This window comes from Cibotium barometz, chromosome 1 (genome assembly GCF_041138505.1).
Source record: "Cibotium barometz isolate CiBa-2024 chromosome 1, ASM4113850v1, whole genome shotgun sequence".
NCBI classification, from domain to species: Eukaryota; Viridiplantae; Streptophyta; class Polypodiopsida; order Cyatheales; family Cibotiaceae; genus Cibotium; species Cibotium barometz.
This window is the reverse complement of record NC_141046.1, coordinates 74,529,065-74,548,320: the sequence shown is the minus strand read 5'-3', so window position 1 is coordinate 74,548,320 and position 19,256 is coordinate 74,529,065. Positions and strand designations below refer to the sequence as shown.

The 19,256-nt window shown below is 44.1% G+C and overlaps 1 protein-coding gene across 1 annotated transcript in view; it reads left to right on the top strand.

Annotated features, from left to right (window-relative positions):
* Nucleotides 1-15,652, top strand: part of LOC147642407 (regulator of nonsense transcripts 1 homolog) — a 79,897-nt gene extending 64,245 nt beyond the window's left edge. Inside the window, exons 22-29 of the mRNA XM_086806197.1 lie at nucleotides 12,962-13,036; nucleotides 13,144-13,279; nucleotides 13,378-13,748; nucleotides 13,867-13,929; nucleotides 14,187-14,258; nucleotides 14,423-14,557; nucleotides 14,646-14,762; nucleotides 14,851-15,652. Of these exons, the coding sequence (XP_086662323.1) occupies nucleotides 12,962-13,036; nucleotides 13,144-13,279; nucleotides 13,378-13,748; nucleotides 13,867-13,929; nucleotides 14,187-14,258; nucleotides 14,423-14,557; nucleotides 14,646-14,762; nucleotides 14,851-14,961 (1,080 nt within the window). The 3' untranslated portion in view covers nucleotides 14,962-15,652. The remainder of the gene's footprint in view (nucleotides 1-12,961; nucleotides 13,037-13,143; nucleotides 13,280-13,377; nucleotides 13,749-13,866; nucleotides 13,930-14,186; nucleotides 14,259-14,422; nucleotides 14,558-14,645; nucleotides 14,763-14,850) is intronic.
* The last annotated feature ends 3,604 nt before the right edge of the window (nucleotides 15,653-19,256 follow it).

Here is a 19,256-nt window from a genome sequence, read left to right as displayed (position 1 = left end):
TTTTGTGAGTGAAACTTTTTATTTCTTTTTTTCTTGATTTTCATGTTCATCGAAGATCGTGTGGGATCTCTGCGGAAAGGGATCGCGTTGGTTGGCCTAATCACTCAAGAAAGAGAGAGAGCAAGCAAGAGGAAACAAGTGATTAGTACTAATCACTCTCAAACCCAAATCCTAAGCACATTAAACATGCTAGATTAGAGTTGCAAGAGAGAGGGGGAGAGAGAACACTCCACTTCTATTGCACAAATAGGAGAGTGAGTTATAAACAAGAGAAATTGGCTTTTATAGTTTGAAGCCTTTTCCCACCAGGCCGCTCGGGAGTGAGTGACCCGGGGTGCCTAAAACATAGTTACAAGGCTTTTCTCTATGGTTGGCGAATTGACCAAGATCCTCTTATCTATCCTTTGAAGCTCAAGACTTGGGAGCGTCTTTAGGGCATTTCCCTCATCAAATGACGGGATTTACAATATAGCACGGGCCTCCATTACATAAGTGTGTGGACATAGTTGTCGTAGGAATGTGTTAACTAATATGCGATTAATATACTTCCCTTCCTAAAGTCGATCGTGTTTTCGTGATCGGTGAGAGGTTGTCGAGGCTACACACACACAGGTTTTCGGGTTTTCTCTGCTCGAATAGGGTTTCCTGCATTGATGGCTTTTACGGGCAGCCAGTCTTTGCATTTGGGAATCCAGCAGCAGCTGGGCGTAGGCAGCCCCAGCCAGTAGCGTGGGCTGCCCATCCACTCAGGCGCAGCCAATCAAGCACAGCTTGCAAAAGGCGCCTGGCCACAAGGCGTAAGATACGCAGGCGAAGGCGGCGGCAATTGAGCGTGGAGCGAACACAGGCGAAGGCACACAACGCGTGTAGCGCTACTAGGTGGAGGCGGCGAAGGCTTTGGTCGTCGGCTGGGCGTCAATACATCAGAGCTAGACGGCTGTAGGATACGATAGACCACATAACCCTGTTTGTCCTTATAGCCGAGGCGGCGAGCTTTGTCAGGGCGGGTGGGGCGAGTGATGCGAACAATACCAGGTAGCTGCCTGTACTCCCAGCAGCGCACGCGCAGCAGGAAGCGCATCACATCCGTTTGCTTCTTCTGCCATAGCTCCTCCAGGTACTTGTAAGCCCCCATGGACTCGCTGCTGCTCAGCTAGACCGCAGCCCTGCTACTCGCTCGCAAAAGAGTACTCCATCAGGGAGTAAGAGCTAGACGGCTGGCTGCAGGGTGGCCAGCCATCCGTTCACGAACTGCAGCTACAGTAGCATCATCACCCCCTTTTCCTGCAACAAAAAATCGAACATTACCTGAGGTATTTGCCTTCAATTTTGGGAATTTCTTATCACTTCAATCAATTGAGCAGGTACAGGTGCCGAATTGCTCAATTTTTGAGCAAAATTGGCAAAATTGGGTGACATTGGTCACAATCAGGATCAATTTGCAGGAAATTGGATGTCGAAATTTGGGGCTTTTGATGTAATTGTGCAATTAAGCTGTATGATGTGAGAAATCGCACATTCGGGCAAAATTGCAGCAAATTGCAGTGCAAATCAAGGGGCTTTTGTGCCGATTGGATTGATTTGCATGGAGGCAATCGCATTTGATGCTTTGGGCAATGTGTTGATGCCTGGCAAGCACTCAATGTGCCTGTAAATCAAGGGGCTTTCATGTATTGAATGTATTTGTGGCCAGGGGGAAGCACTGTGAAGACTTTGGATGCCTTCATGTGCGTCAATGTACCATGTATGATCAGCAATTGATCTTAAATCAAGGGGCTTTTCAAGATTTTATGCTTGTTGAGCTCGGCAAAACAGCAGGCAAGACTTTTATGCCTTGAATCCTCAGAAATCAGCTTGCAGTCAAGGGGCTTTTGCCCAATTTCTGTTCGGGACTGTTGTATGCAGTGTACGGGACTGTAAAAGTCTGATTTTCACTCATTTGGACAGCCAGGAAAGCATTTATTGCTACTGTACCTGCTGGTACAGATTTGGCACAGCTTTGTGCAAGTTTTGGCATGGCTGCACATTGATTTGAGTGAGCAAAAGGTTCAATTTCAGTTGCTGTACTTGCCGGTACAGGTTTGGTACATCACAGGTGAGCACTTGGTACTGTTGTACAGTACTTTGGAAGGGCAACAGAGCACATTTAAGGTGCTATCCTAAATCTGCAGCAACCAGATTTTGGTGATTTCATCACATAAAGTGGGAGAAAAGTTGCATTTGTGCTTCCGCAGGGGGAGATAAAGCTTGGGAGAACAACTGTGAGCACTTTGTGTGCTTTTGGTGCAGTGTTTGCACACTTGCAGGGAGTCAGGCATTGACAGGTTGCATATTGCTATGGCAACCCCACAGGTGAGAGCTCTTCATTGCTTCACATCAAGAAGCTTGAAGGCTCACATAACTATGATATTTGGCAAACCCAGTGCTATAATGTGTTGCTCCAGAAGAAGAGCCTATCAAAGAAAGGGGTGTAAAGCCCGCTTCTCTTACTGCTGAAGAGTGGGAAGATATGGATGAGCTGGCAAGATCTACTATCATGTTGTCTGTGTCAGACTCATTACTTTTCAGCATTCGTGAAGAGAAGACAGCTTGGGGAATGTGGCAGAGATTGCAGGACTTGTATGCCCAGCAAAGTGCCTCAAGCAAAGTGTATTGGTTGAAGAAACTCATAGGTCTTCAGATGAGGGAAGGGGCATCTATGGCAGCCCATCTAAATGAGTTTAATGGTATTGTCAGCCAAGTTATAAATCAAAAGTTGGCAATGGACGATGAGTTCAAAGCCACTTTTCTCTTATGCACTTTGCCAGAGAGTTGGGACACATTCAGGACAGCCACTAGCAATTCGAATGCTATGCTGTCATATGCAGATGTGGAAGGTGCTCTTCTTCAAGAAGAGATGAATAGGAAGAACAATTCTGCTGGAAAGTCCAATGCAATGAATGCACATGGGAGATCCCAGCGAAGGGGTAAAAGCCAAGAACGGGGAAGGAGCAAGTCTCGCTCCAAAAAGGACTTGGAATGCCATTATTGTGGCAAGAAGGGACACATTGAAAAGAAATGCTACAAACGAAAAGCAATGCTACAAATGGAAAAATGATCAAAAGGAAAAGGGAAAAGGCAAAGACAAAGACAAAGATGAAGCCAAAGATGTAAAGCCAAAGGGCAAAAGTGGAGTCAAGATTGAAGAAATCAATGTGTCACATGCAGGTGACAGTGAGGATGAGGTCCTATTTACGTCTTCACTTGATGCCCATTCACTTCTTACAGGTGGTCATGGTATGCACTCATGGATCATTGATTTAGGTGCCTCCTTTCATGTCACAGGTTGCAGAGACTTGTTTGTCAGGTATACTGCTGGCAATGAAGGAGTGGTTTATTTGGGTGATAACCATGCATGCAAGATTCTTGGCAGAGGTGATGTGAGGCTTGTGTTTTCAGATGGCTCACAGCTTATGCTCCATGATGTCAGGCATGTGCCTGAGATCAAGAAGAATCGGCTTTCTACTGGATAGCTTGATGATGCTGATTATGTTACCACATTTGGTCATGGAAAGTGGAAAATTAGTAAGGGCTCACTGGTTGTTGCCAGAGGCTCTAAGGTGGACACTCTTTACTTCATGCATGCAGGTGTTTGTCACCATGCTAATGTAAATGCAACCGAGCTGCCGGAAATAGCCGGTTGGGACACATGAGTGTCAAGGGAATGGAGCAATTGTCTCGTTTTGGTTACTTGCCTTCTCTAAAGTTTTCAAGTTTTCAGTTTTGTGAGCATTGTATATATGGTAGGCAACTACAGTGCCCCCACAAGAAAGCTCTTGGACAGAAAGATGCTCAGTTAGAGCTTGTGTATACAGATGTATGTGAGAAGCCTCAGCTTTCTTTGGGAGGGGCAAAATATTTTATGTCTTTTATTGATGATGCCACACGCAAGGTGTGGGTTTATCCTCTTCGTTTGAAGAGTGATACATTCTCAGTGTTTCAGAAGTTTATTGCTCATGTTGAGCAAACTGGCAAAACACTGAAGGCTTTGCGTTCCGACAATGGTGGAGAGTATATGTCCAAACAGTTTCAGGACTTTTGTGATGCTAAAGGCATCAAGAGGGAGCTCTCTACTCCTTATTATCCTCCACAAAACGGGACAGCAGAGAGGATGAACAGGACCATTCAGGAGAAGGTCCGTTCTATGTTGTCACATGCTGCATTACCTCATGGTTTTTGGGCTGAAGCTGTTATGACAGCCGTTCACCTTATAAACAGGTCACCTAACACGAGGCTTGGTGGGAAAGTGCCAGAGGAAGTATGGACAGGGAAGCCTCCGTCATACAAGCACTTGAAAGTGTTTGGTTGCGTTGCGTACGTGCACATACGCAAGGAAATGCGCACCAAACTTGATCCTAAGTCTCACAAATGCATATTCCTAGGATATGGTGACAGAAGTGAAATGGGGTATAGACTTTGGGATCCCGTGAATAGAAAGATTATACGCAACAATGATGTCATTTTTGATGAAACATGCATGTATAAGGAGCCTGCAAGGCAACAGGAGCCTGGCAGAGTCATCTTTGATGATGATGGACATCATGGACAACAACCAAGGGCTGTAAATCAGCCATTACAGCAGGAAAACCAGCCCTTAAATGGTGCTGAAAATGGTCCAAATGGACAGCCAGAGATGGCAGAAGATATCCCTATGGATATACCACAGTTAGAGGAGATACCGGGCATGATTTTTCAACCATATGGCATGGAACAGGAGCCACCAATGGGTGATATGCAGGCTGGACAGCAACCTGCAAATGATGGTCATTGGGTACGGAGGTCCACAAGACCCTCCAGAGCCCTTGACAGGTTTGTTCCAGGGGTTGACTACTTGATGCTTACTGATTGTGGGGAGCCCTCATGTTATAAGGAGGCTTTACAGAGGGCAGACAAGGCTCTATGGGAGCGTGCCATGAAGTCAGAGATGGATTCTCTGCACAAAAATGGAACATGGAAGTTGGTGCATTTGCCTGCAGGCAAGAAGGTTTTGCCATGCAAGAAGGCTCAAAGTTGCACCAGATGCAAAGCCAAGATACAAAGCCAGGTTAGTGGCTAAGGGCTTTAAGCAGGAATATGGTGTGGACTTTGATGAGATCTTCTCTCCAGTGGTCAAAATGACCACACTTAGAGCTGTGTTAGCTTTGGTTGCGCATGATGATTTGGATTTGATTCAGATGGATGTGAAGACAGCTTTTCTTCACGGTGATCTCCATGAGGAGATATATATGCAACAGCCAGAGGGTTATGCAGTGAGTGGAAAGGAGAAGCTTGTATGCAAGCTGAAAAAGAGTCTTTATGGGCTCAAACAGGCACCAAGGGAATGGTATCATAAATTTGATACATTCATGAAATCCGAGAAATTCAGGAGAAGTGACATAGATCACTGCTTATACACCAATAAAGCTTTGGATGGCAGTTTTTTGATCCTCATCTTGAATGTTGATGATATGTTGATTGCCGGGAAATCTCGTAAGGAGATGGATACCTTGAAGCAGAGGCTGCATCAAACCTTTGATATGAAGGATTTGGGTGATGCAAATCACATCTTGGGTATGCGGATACTTCGGGACAGAAATCAGCATGTGTTGTATTTGTCTCAGAAGGAATACATTAGCAAAGTTTTGCAGAGGTTCAATATGGATGGGGGGAAGAAGACTAGTACTCCTTTGCCTCCATATGTGAAACTCAGTGCTATGGACAGCCCACAGTCAGATAGTGGCAGGGCTGATATGGCCAAGATTCCGTATGCTTCAGCTTGTGGCAGTCTCATGTATGCCATGGTTGCTACTAGGCCGGACATTGCATTTGCAGTGGGAGTGGTTTCTAGATACATGGCCAACCCTGGCAAGAAGCATTGGGAAGTAGTGAAAGGTGTCATGAGATACCTGAAGGGCACACAGGATATGTGCATATGTTTTGGCAAACAGGATGCATTAGTGCATGGTTACATGGATTCGGATTATGCCGGTCATCTAGATAACCGGAAGTCTACTACCGGTTATGTGTTTACATTCACAGGAGGTGCTGTGTCATGGATATCCAGGATACAGAAGTGCACAGCCTTATCTACTACAGAGGCCGAGTATATTGCAGCCCACAGAGGCTTGCAAGGAGGCATTATGGCTATCTCGGTTAGTGGTTGATTTGGGTTATACAGGGGATGTTCCATTGTTGCATTGTGACAGTCAGAGTGCCATCCAGTTGGCAAAGAACCCTGTTTTTCATGCAAAGACGAAGCATGTGGATGTAAAGTATCACTTCATCAGAGAGGTGATAGAGAACAAGCAAATTCAGCTTGTTAAGATTCATACGGATGACAACCCCGCTGATCTGTTGACAAAGAGTTTGCCTCCGGAGCGGTTTGCTCATTGCAGACACTTGATGGGCATTGGATGAGGCCAGTTTCAACCTTGATATGGCCTTGTATATTATCATGTACATGCTGATTTTTCTTTTCCTTTACTTAAGGGCACTTTGCCTTTAAGTGGGAGGTTGTTGGGGTAAAGGCATTATGCCCACCCTTATAGTGTGTACAAGCCCATAAGTTATAGTACATAGTACACTTAGTACTTTTAATGTACTAAGTGCACTATGTGTACTAGTGCAATATACATGTGTGATAGGGGAGTCACACACTCAATGCTTGAGTTGACTTATCCCCACAACTCTCTCTCTCTCTCTCTCTCTCCCTTCTTCTCTGTGTATGTCTCCGACATGAACTCTAACCTAAACCTAATTCATCTTCTCCCATTCAGGGTGGAGGTCAAGATTTGGTGGCCGTAGGAGGATAAAATACCTCAACAAATTTGGTGTGCGGACCTCGTGAATGGTTGTCGGACTCTGTGTCAGTGTTCGCATCGAGTTGTTCAATGTGAACGTGGGATTTGGGTTTAGCCGTTTGTGGAATAGGCATTGGAGGACAAGGAGGCGTAGGAGGCAAAATTGTCGTTTGTCAACATCATGTTGGCGAACAGATCTTCCGCGGCCTTGAGCGCTTGCAGAGGCTCCTGTCTAACTTGGTGCGCGGAGGTTGAGGTTGAATGGGAGACGGCACGCACTCAGGCACTGGGTCAAACGTTACAAGAACGGGTGGTGGTTCACGGTGAGCTTGGTATTGCTCTACCAGTGCTTGGGCCTCCTGAAGATGTTGCTTCTCAAGGATGACATTAGGATATGTGGCCAGCCGTTTTTCATGTTTTGTGAGTTTTTGGTGGGTCGCATGGGAGAGTAGCAGTTTGGCACGATCATCACTCTCGGAGGAGGATGATGTGGTCTTTGTTGAGCCCGTACGGGTGCTAACCCGATCGTCTCCGTGGTGGCCAATGTGCTTAGAGTGTTGTTTCTTTGTTACCTTCTTAAACTTGGCCTTCAACCGTGTGACAACATTCAATGGGACAGTGTATATGTTCCCATGTTGAACGCTCAACACGTTGAGGGATGGCATGCCTTCGACTGTGGAATGAGAAGCTGATTGCAAAGGGCAATCCTTGTAGTAATGGTCAATTGCAGAGCCATGACATTGTGGTTGCATTAGCAGAGGTTTCTTTTGAGGGCATTCCGTCACTCTATGGGGTCCATGGCAGGGGAAATACAGAAGAGGTGGTTTCCCTGCGGGTGCACCTATAGTGTGCACAAGTGGTTTAGGATCCATGTGAGGCACCGGCAAAGGGAGATGAGGTGTTAGGGGGTGCTTCGGGAATGGCGGAGCGCATCGGCTCCACGGGTTTAGCAATAGATCTGGTTGGAATCTTTCCGTGAGCAATAGGGTTTGCCTGGAGAGGCAACGGTTGGGATGGAAAGATTGGCAGTGGAGAAGGTCACGGTGGTGCGTTGTGTGAGTAGTTAGTTTGGGGTGGTGCCACGAGTAAGGCTTAGGGTCCGGGAGGAGAGGAAGGTAATGTTACAAACGAGCTTTGGGTTATTATTGGCGCGGTGGCCAATTGCGTGGAATAGCTTTCTCGCATGTTGTCATCGAGAAAGATCACCCATTTGCAGGCATGATCAAAGGTGGAGGGATCCTTGATCAACAGGTGGTCATGAAGCCTTGGATTGTGCAAGCCCAAGAGGAAACGATCCATTCATTGCTTATCTCTCAATTTTTTCCTGTCTTCGGAACGCAAATCAAGATACTTGATGTGAGTGATGTAGTTGTGTAAGGTTATCCTTGGGTTTTTCTTCCAATTGGAATAGTTGGATGACGAGGCTTCATTTGGGTCCGTAGGGTGTAAATCCGAGAATGAAGGCTTCTCTAACCGCTTTAAAAGTGCTTTTGTGCCCAGGATCCAAGGATTGGAACCATTACACAGCCTTGCCTTCAAGCTTGAGTCTAAGCATATGGACTTAAGTGCATCGTCGAAAATTTCAAATGCCTGACAGATTTGGTTACAGACCTCGATGTGGTACACGGGGTCTCTAACTTTGTGGAATTTTGATAGAAGTTTGAAAATTTTCACCTACATAGGTTTTGCATATGATGTTTGTGGGTGCAAGTGGTGTGACACTCCCCTTTCTAGAGCTTGTGCTAAGCTCGAAGTGTCAAGTTGTGTAGTAAGGGGAGGTGGTGCAAGGGTGGGGGGGTGGGGTGGGAATAGATCCGTGGTGGATAGAGAAGAGGGTACGTGAGTGTGCTCGGGGCGTCTATCCACGCTGGGGTGCAGGTATGGAGGGGCTCCACTAGATGAGCGCTCTTCAAAGATCGTGGTATATAAGTTTGAATGCCAAAATTTCCATATGAAGAGCATTTTAACCCAACTTTCAGCAATCAACAAACACATTGAAGATGATGATGACGTTATTTCAGTGCTTCTAAAGAGCCTACCACAAGATGAGTATGGTAACATTGCTTCTAAAGAGCCTACCACAAGATGAGTATGGTAACATTTTTTTTTTCCGAGAAAAAGATCATTCTATTAGTTAGTGAAAAAATAGCCACGACGGGCTAAAAACAACCACGAAGGGCTATATACAAACTCAACTTGAGTTATGGAGAGGTGGAGAGATTTTAGGCTTTATGGAGGAGGTTTACAAGAAGATGTTCCTCAAATCATTCCCATGAGTTTTCTTGATGAATCAATGTATACTTGAAGCCTATTTAAGAGGCAAACTGGTGAATACAATTTGTGCATGATTATGCTAATCATTCTTGTGATTAAGTTAATGCATGTATTAGTTTCTCTAGCTTAAGCTCTTTCATTATGCTTAATTATGTTGCTCCTTGACCACTATGAGCCTCCATGATGTTATCACACCTTGCTTGAGAATATTTGGGTGTTTGTAAGAGGTTAAATCTCTTGTATGGTGGCCTTGCATGATGCTTGGGCTTTGGCCTTGGGCTTGGCGAGTGAGGACTATTATGCAGCCCACCCTTCTTTAGTGAGCCCTTGCCACCATTTGTCAAAGACAATCGGCAAGTGCGCCAAGGCGGGGGGCCGACCAAAATTGGTACGAGTTATGGAGGGGTCATCTTCTTGATGGCAGGCATATCTCGGGGAACTCCCACTAAAGATACTTTCTCATCCCTTGGCTATGCGTTATCATAAAAACACCCCGTATTTTCATGAGTCGAGCCTCTCCTAGAGTTTGTTGGGGTGAAGACGAGCTCGTTGGCCATACGGATACTAGCCGAGCCCTTCAAGAGTCGGAGGGCGTGAAATAGTGTGTTGACCGTGCGGTTCGAGATTCTCTCTAAATCCCCCACGTGCTGGAGGCTCCAACTCTATTTTACCGCCAACATTCAGGTAGATCCGGTGCAGGTATGCTTACACCTGTGGACGGGCGAAATCCTTTTTTTGGAAGTAGTACACAGGTGCTATCCCTTGAGATGCATTCTCCGGCATTTCTTGGACGTTTTGCTGGATATCCCTTTTTTTAGGATCGTCAATATTGTTCATATATCTATGGGTGTACCTCCCTCTAACGTTGAGTTAATTCTCTCGACTAGGCCAAAGTGACAAAAGATACTTGTTCCAAAGGTGATTCTCTCGACTAGGCCAAAAGTGATAAAAGATGCTTGTTCCAAAGTTGTTAGTCTATTATAATAAGGAAAAGTGTGTGTGTGTGTGTGTGTGGGGGGGGGGGGGGGGGGGGGGGGGGGGGGGACTTTAATCATACTTTACAATAGTCGTAATAATGCAGGCAGGCGGTGTTTGTCGGAAATTGGCTTCGCTCTTCCGGGAACCCCCCTAGGGACGTAGCATCACATGGATAAGGAGCAATGTTCCCCAAGAGGTCCTTTTTTTGCTTGCAATGGGCCCCTAGCTGGCTGAAGTAAAGATATGGTCCGCTTGTGCGTATACCATGGGAAAGCTCGTATATCGACAATAATTGGTGTATGCCAAGTGGTGGTCTATAGTTTTAAATTCGCCATGCTTAGTTCTTTAAGTTTATAAATGAGTCAATGGTTTAGGATGCTGAATTTAAGGGACTCTTTCTGTAGAGCCTCGGCATTCGGCAGCTCAAGAGGTCCTTGTGAATTATATATATTGTGGGGAGAAGTCGAATCTTTGCTCGTGCAACCTTCATTTATGATGGATTTAACCCTCGTTATTTTTTAGCATCTCTTTGTATCCCCTTTATATATTTGTTGTGTATTGAGGAATATGCTTTCGCATAGTCAACCTCCGGTAAGTGTCAAGTCATCAGTGTTGGTTAGTGCTATTGGAGTGACGACAAGATAAGAGATTTTCTTGGTTGTTTGAGCATTGGCATGGTGACAAGTTTTATGATTCATCACACACTCTCTTGTGATGGCCAAACGATATTGATGTATATTGATGCATGAGACAGTCTCGGAATTGTACATGAGAGGAGAAATTTGAAACTTCTCGGTTATAGACTGAATGTCTAGATTAGTTGACGGTTGTACCATTTGATATAATGACTTTGTCAAGTATATCGGGTCGGATTCCACAATGATTAGAGATACTCCTGGGTGGACGGAGTTCCATGGGGTTGCTTGGACTTTGGAGTCATATGGACTTCCCATCTGTTCGATGCGGTGTAACCCATGGACATGTCAGGTTATAACCATTGTCCTTCAAGATCTCTATTAATGGGATTGTGTGGACCTTAGGGAACCTTGAGTTCATTCCAATTTGGTGGGGTTAAATGTAGCGGGAAATCGTATGTTGTCTTCACGCGGTTTGAGGACATGGGACACGGAAATTGATGGGGAGTTTTATGCTTTACTTAAAGTAGACACGAGTATATACTAGTTATGTGTGGAAACACAATCTATGTTCAGTCTAAGATGAGGATTGGATAGGGGAGATCTTGTGGGTTGAGAATTGTACTGGAGGTACATGGCACTCGGAGGTTTGTGCTGCATTAAGTGGGCTAGTGTTTGCTGACAACTAATGTAGGATGCCATTTGGTATGACAGTTGGGGGTTTGTGCTAGGGTTGTTATGGTAGAGCTTGTTGCACTTTAAGACTGGATGCCCTATTGGGATTCAGCTCTTGGATGATAGCTGGATTGATAGTAAGCAATTGGATCTTTGTAGTAGGCTCTACAAGAGGAGTCTTAAATTGACCAAGGTAAGTGGCAATAGACTTGAGTAGAAGTTACGCACAGATGTCCGGATTGGGGATTCGCTTACATAAGCTTGTCTCCTTTTGCATCCACGAGGACGTGAATTGAACAAGAGGGGGGAAGTATGCCATGTCCAGACTGGCCTATGGTTAGGGCTAGGTACATGGACTAACGCAGGTTAGGGTTAGTGCTAAGTTTGTCACGTGAACACAATGTGGTCATGGCTAACCTCACATTTAACCCCTCAACGTTTACGAAAGCATCCACCGCATTATGTCAACATCAATTGACAGCATATGCAGGTCATAATCCAGTCGGCCAGCATGGGGGTGCCATGTCAGCAGTCCAACCACACTTGTGCAAAGCGCTGCATAAACATGCATATATAGCAGTCGTGGGTCATTTTCCACAGGCTGACAGAAGTATTTTATGGCCGACTTGTATCTTGAGAGCCTATATAAGACATATCCATCATTGTACAAAATTCATCTCTCCCCCTCTTGGAGATTGGTCATAGGTAGTCTGTAGTCAGCATTAGAAGTAGAAGTCATATTTTGGAAGGCATACATGTAACCTTTTCACCAATCTCTCTCTCTCTCTCTCTCTCTCTCTCTCTCTCTCTCTCTCATGCATTTTTCATTAAGGTTCCTACAGGGTGCAATTAAAGGCATGAAGCCTTCCGCTATGTCACATAGTTGGTGCATGGGGACCTAGAGGGTTTACATGTGGGCGAAGGGCCCTAGCAAGATGAGGTCTAGATGGACTAAAAGCTTATAATTAATAGTTTGGGGCTAATAATGGCTAAAAGCTTATAAATACTACTTGAAAGCTTCTAAATAAAGCAAGGGCCAACAATAGCCAGGTTATTGCTATATAAGTGACCTTGAGGCCACTTATAATTCAGTCACTTCATGGACACATTGTAACACGTTTGGTCTCATAGACCCTTTGGTCGTTGTAGACATTAATAGAATCTCTCTCTCTCTCTCTCTCTCTCTCTCTCTCTCTCTCACACACACACACACACACACACACACACACAAAAATTCTAATAGAGTGATTGGAGAAGACATTTAAAAGCAGGACGAGAGAAATGTGAGGACAGGGCTGGGACCTTGCCAATGCTTGGTTTTGAAAACTGTGTTCTAGAACGAAAACAGTGATGTGACATAATGACAGGGTTGATATGTAGTCTGTTAGCTTGGCTAGAAAAGTTGTAACGCCCCTTTTCTCTTTTCGTCCCTTGCTCTTTCCCTTAAAAAAAAAAAAAGAAGACCATCACCACCACTGCAACAACCATGAAACCATGCGCGTGCCCTTTTTTGGGTCTCTTTGGTTGGTAATCATCTGATTAACCACAAGAATGAAATTCTCTTTTTTTGGGTGATAACAGGAGCACGAGTGTTTGGTTGAAGGCCCCCTCAATAATTTGAAGCAAAGCATGGTTCAATTCCAGAAACCAAAGAAGGTAATGCTGTTTACACAGTCTAAACACTACTGTCTTTCTGCTGCTGCAAACAACTGTGTGCTTTTCTCATGCTGGTTTCATTCATTACTAATGCATGAACCATGCAGGTATACAATGATCGTCGAGTGTACCCAGGAGGGGGATCTCTGGTCCCTGGAGATGGATTTATCCCTGTACCAACTGCTAGTGCTACTGCTGGACTTCCAGACAGGCGCGGTGGCCGTGGAAAAGTGGACGGACGGGGTAAAGTCAAGTCAAGTTGTATCACACTAGTTTATGAATTGTATGCCATTGCTTTGTGGATAGTTATGGACTTTTCTTTGTTATGTATCATGTCACAGGAGGTTCATACATGCCTTTTGGACCACTTGCAAATGGTGGCCACAAGCCTGCTGGTGCTCCTTTCCCGATGCCCCGTATTCCTCTGCCAGCATTTCCTGGTACTCCCCTCACCCAGCCATACTCAATTCCTTCTCGGGGTGCTGTACATGGGCCCATTGGTGGGGTACCTCAGGGTCCACAAGCAGGAAATAGGGGTTTTGGAGTTGGGCGTGGTAGTACAGGAGGTCCGATTGGGGGCCATCTTACTCACCATCAGCTAACACAGCAGCTGGGTAATCTTGGCTCTGGTTTCAATTTCGGGGGTATTGAGAACCCTAGCAGCCAGGCTTCTGTTGGTGGGCCTCTATCTCAGTCAGGATTGATGACACAGGTATAACTTGGTTAAGTTCAAGGTTGATATAAGAAGCCGAGTCACGGTTCGTGGGCACCTGTTGAAACCGTTTTACTTGGATTTTAATTTTAATTTTTTTGTTTTGTTTTTGTTACAGATGCCGTCTCAAGGTTTGAGTCAAAGTCTACGAGATGGGTTTTCACTTGGTGGAATGTCTCAGGTGCTTAAATAGAAATGCATGTTGTAGATTGATTGGCGGGGCTATTTGGTTGTGTGGCTTAAAAATTAAGGTATTGCCTAATGGTCTTTATGGGCAAAACCGCCTCCTGTGAAATGGGGAGATCTAACCCAAGTATCCCTCATGTGTGGGGCATTTCTCCTGCAATTTCAGTAAAAATTCAAGTTCAGGTACATGGTTGCTTAAGGTTCATTAATACAGAGTATCAACTTGAGGCTTTGATTCTTCTCTTTTGGCAGGATTTCTTAGGTGATGATTTCAAGAGTCAGGGTTCCCACGTGGCATATACTGTCGCAGACTTTTCTACCCAGGTACTGTGCCTGAAATCTAAACGTAAACATACACACCACACATAAACACATGCTTTTACACACACAATGACTAGACTCAAAGCACTCACTTGATGTCAAGACTAGTGATGTGACAGCTGATGTGAGCTACATGCATTTGTGACAATTGTGGTTGTTGTTGGCAGGCTGCCCAAGGAGGTGGCTATGGTGTTGATTATGTGACTCAGGCAACCCAAGGTTCTTTTGCTGGGGACTTTTTGAACTCAAACTCTCAGAGTGGGTATTCACATGCATCTCCAGGCAATGATTTTGGTTCTCAGGTAATTCTTTGGTCTAGTGGTTGGTTTGGCCTTGCACTATCCACTAGAACACTGTATGTATGCTTACATTTTGAGCATCAACTTGCAGGATTACATGTCCCATGGATCGCAAGGGTTGTTTACACAAGTCGGCTATAGTGATCGCATCCAAGATGATCCATCAGGTCAGACCCATTTTGGGCTGGGCGGGCATCTTCCATCACAGGTATTGTACAGGCTTTTCCCTTCCAACACTTCGCGTCAAAGTGAGATTTTGCTTAAGTTGGCTAAAGTTGCTCCTCACTTTGTTCCAGGGGCTGATGAATCCTATGTACTCGCAACCGTTTACGCAGTACACTCAGCCATTCAATCAGCAGCCACAACAGCAGCAAACCCAACACCAGCGCATGCAATACACTGGCTGACTTTGCTGCAGGGCTTGCATGTATTTATTTGATTCTTACTTCATGTTTCAGAGTACACGATGTGAAGTCTCCTTTGGTAGTAGGTGGGTGGGCCCATTGGATGCTTCAAGTATGGAGTACTAAAGAGTTGCCCAGTGTTGGGTGCAGCTGGTCGTTGCTATCTTGGAAAACCTCACATTCTGTTCCTTGTGGAAAATCAAGTATTCAATCCACAGTATTAATGGAGGCAGGAGCACATCACTGCTCAGAGAAGCAGGCAAATACAAGTGCCCTTGTTAACTTGCCTTAAGTGGCTCGGGGCTTTCGACATTATTAGGGGGTTTGAAAGGTTTATACAGCAAAGTGCATGTACACGTGCCCTCTGCAAGGATTGCAAGAGGTGGAGCTAAGCCTGTGTAGTGTGCAGGTTTCTGTAACCCCGGCTATAACTACCAGTCTCATTGCAACTTTTGGGAAGAATTTTCATGGTCCCAAGCATATCTTGGTATTTGATAACTCAACTTTTCGATGGTGCCAACTTAGTCCTCATATTTTCTGAAAACATGTCCAAGCATGTCATGTTTCTTTTACACGGCATCAACCTTTACAGGTGACCTTGCATGAAAGGTATTGAACATATTAGTTCCTTCAGAGCCTTCGGACAACCTCCTCTTGTAAATGTTTGGTGTGATTCTAATGTTCGAGTATTGGTCAATATGTGGAAAGTGGTGAAGTTTAATGACATGGACCTGGTCATCTCTTAGGTCTGTGTTTCCCTTTGGTGCTTTGACATGTCGTACTTTGTCAGAGGAGTTTCCTTTGTCAGAAAGTTTCCTTTAGGAGATGTCTTAACGTTTTGTTCAAACAAAGGGTTTTCATGCAGGATTCGTTACATGTGTATAGAGGTTCGTGATAGGTATTTAATTTGCAGGATTCTTTCCATGTGTACAGAGGTACTTGATAGGTATTTGATTTTATGTTGGAGGCTTTTGTGTGCTGCAGTGAATGATAGATGGGCATGTGTGCGACATTCATTTACGTTTTTGGCAGTGACTAAATTGGCCATCAGGTGTATTGATGCGGAGAGGTTTTTACGAGTTTAAAGCTAGAATGGGCTACGTCACATATTACCCTAAAAGTAGTATGCCTTAAAGGTAAGGGAGAAAGAGATCTCTTGCGAGCATGAGAGAGAGAGAGAGGGAGGTCGCCCATTGTTCCTCTGCCTTAAAGGTAAGGGAGAAAGAGATCTCTTGCGTATTAACGGTTTGAGACAACGATTCTGGAGTATGCTACTGCCCACTTGAGCTTTGAGAATTTGAGGTAGGAGATTTGATCATGTCTCTTTTGTAGACAGTTGTAGAGAATTTGAGAGAAGATTAGGCATAAGATTTTGTCAGGTTTGTTAGGGAGAAAGAGATCTCTTGCTAGCGTTTGAGAATGCAAAACATAAGTATGGTTTTCTCCCCACTTAAGGTTTAAGAAAATCGAGGTAGAAGATTTGGTCATGTCTCTTTTATGAACTCTTGTGAACACAACAGGAGAGAGAGAGAGAGAGAGAGAGAGAGAGAGAGAGAGAGAGAGAGCTAATGCAAGAGTAGCAAGTATCTAGATGTTTAAAGAGAATAGGAATTGACAAAGCCTATGTGAAGTAACGATGAACATGAGCCAAGCACACGTACAACAAACCTACTGTAATAAATTTGGCCTTTGAGGAAAACATAATTGCTTGTAGTGTAGTACATTGGATGTTGAGTTAGCACTATATGTCATGCGATACAAAGTCCAACAAGCGCATATACTTTATTGATAGGTGTCTTCTTTGGAAACATAGAATAGACGTCAGATCACAAACACCTTATTGGAATTGTCAAAAGTACATGCATTCAAAGACACCCTCATCAAGGATAAACCCTCAACAATTAGGGGAAAGTCATGGCTTGACAATTGCAAAATGAAAGTGCAACACTATTTAGGATACCACAATAGGCCAAAGAGCTATAATGACAATTCCTTCAGTATAACTTCTAAAATGCTTGGAAATGTCGAATCTAGTTATTTTTTTCCTTGGCAATGTTGAATCTAGTTATTTTTTTCCTTACTTTTGAAGTTGAAGATTGAGATGAAGATGCTACTCTATCTTGTATGCAGTCTGAAATCTCATGTCATCTTTCAACCTTCCACGTACTTGAATGGAATGATCCACCTCTTGAAGATCGAGATGAAGACACTCAGGACTCTAGCTTGTATGCAATTAACTCTTTCATTGAGAACTTATGTCATCTTCTAGCCTTTGGGGCACTTTGGGATGGCATGATTCATCTCTTCTCATGCTACAATTCCTTCCTCTTGTTATATGAGAGCTCTTGCACCTCTGTCTTAAATCTCAATTGGGGCTAAGTGCAATAATGGCTCATTAATCAATTCTTCACTTGAAAGAAGTCATCCTTATTCACATCCAAGGAAGATTTGAAGAGTTGGTCCTCATCCCTTGGATGTTGTTTATGCGGCATAAAAGATAATTATGGATCCCATTGCGGGTCCCACTTGTGGTAGATTCATTTGACTTTTTAGGAGACCTTGTTATTTGCTCCTAGGTCTTAGCTAAATTGTATCTTTCATTTTTGCATCATCTTATTAATTTCATGGCATGTCCTCTTTAAATCTCATATTTATCTTGAGGTCAAGCTAGATGAGTTGGAAAATGAAGGTAATGGCACTATGTCCACTCAAAGTACTCACGTGCTAGTAGCTTCCTAAGTGCTTGTACCCTTGAAAAATGTATGACTGGATTTTTCTAAGCACCACGATTAATTCTTAGTGGTTAGTAGATGCTAAGAAAAGGATTGAGAAGAAGAATCTCTCCGATTGGTGGTAGCTTCACCACCGACCTAGGTGATGCGAGGACGTGGTTACCATTAGGAAAGGGGATTATGTCAACCACTTTGTAGGTTAACATGGTTTCACTCGCTCATCCTACCATACCCGATCTAATGGGACACATTGGAATATATAAAGTGGCATTTCTATGAGCTTAATGTCAAATAGGGAAAGTCTAAGGACTTCATATACATGTTTGCTTAAGACTAGTAATAGAGATTGAATCATTGTTAAATTTTGGATGACCTAGTGTGAATACTAATCACTTGTATATAAATCAAGTTCGATGATAAGCAATACACATTCATTCCCTTGCAATAGAACACTTGTGAGGTCTTTTCTCCTCTACTCTCGCTTGCATGTATGCTATTGAATGTTGCTTGCTTGATGGATACATGCTAGATAGTTTGATTGTAGGTTTTCCTCTTTCATTAGCTTCTTTTCTATCCATCTTTTGATTATAGGTTTTCCCTTTCCATTATCTTCTTTCCTATCCACCATTTGTGAGAGAGAATCACTACGAAGATTATCTCTTACTTGCCTCGTGCTAGGAAAGGGAAGCTCTAAAGGATCATTGCGGTGTGATAGCAAGGACATGACAGTGGTGAATGAACTAGTGCACCAACAACGGGGAGTTGCATTAGAGTTACATTGTGGCTCAAAGGCAAGACTCAATGCAACATGATTTGGCAAGGCTAAGGTTAGCTTTTTATGTGAACAATCCTCTTCTAAGACAAGAAGCGCCTCTTGAGGAGTAGTAAGTTCCTCTCAATGGTTACAAGCCCTAGTGGAACTCTACCTTGCTTGATGGAAGGTGCTTCTAGCTTTCACCCAAATCAAACAGTTTTTGTTTGGATCCTCTCCTAAGACAAGAATCGGATCCTGCAAGCTCCAGTGGTCCATTGTCTTGTTTTCTAAAATTGGCTTTTAGTTTTGACCCAAAGTGAATAATGTTTGATTTTGGTCCTCTATTGAGACAAGAAGTACCATCCCTTCCCAATGGTGACAAGCTCTAGTGGCCCTTTCTTTCACCAAAATCAAACAATGGTTGATTTTGGTCTCTTGAGAGAAGAATCGGCTCTTAAGGATTGATAGATTCCATTCATGTAGTGGTTCCAAGCTCTAGTGGCACTTTGCCTTGCTTGATGGAAGATGTTTTGTGCTTTCACCTAAATTGAACAAGGTTCAATTTGGTTCCTTTTCTCAAGTAAAAATTGGCTCTTCAGGGTTCATCCCAACCAATGGTGGTAAGCTCAAGTGCCCCTATGTCTTTCTTCATGGAAAGTGCTTCTAGATTTCACCCTAAACGCATTGGTGGCGCACTAGTGTCCCTTTGCTTGCTTGATGGAAGGTGCTTTAGGATTTTATCCAAATTGAACAATGTATGATTTAGATTCTCTGTAGAGACAAGCAGTGGCTCCTACAAGGTTCACTGGCCC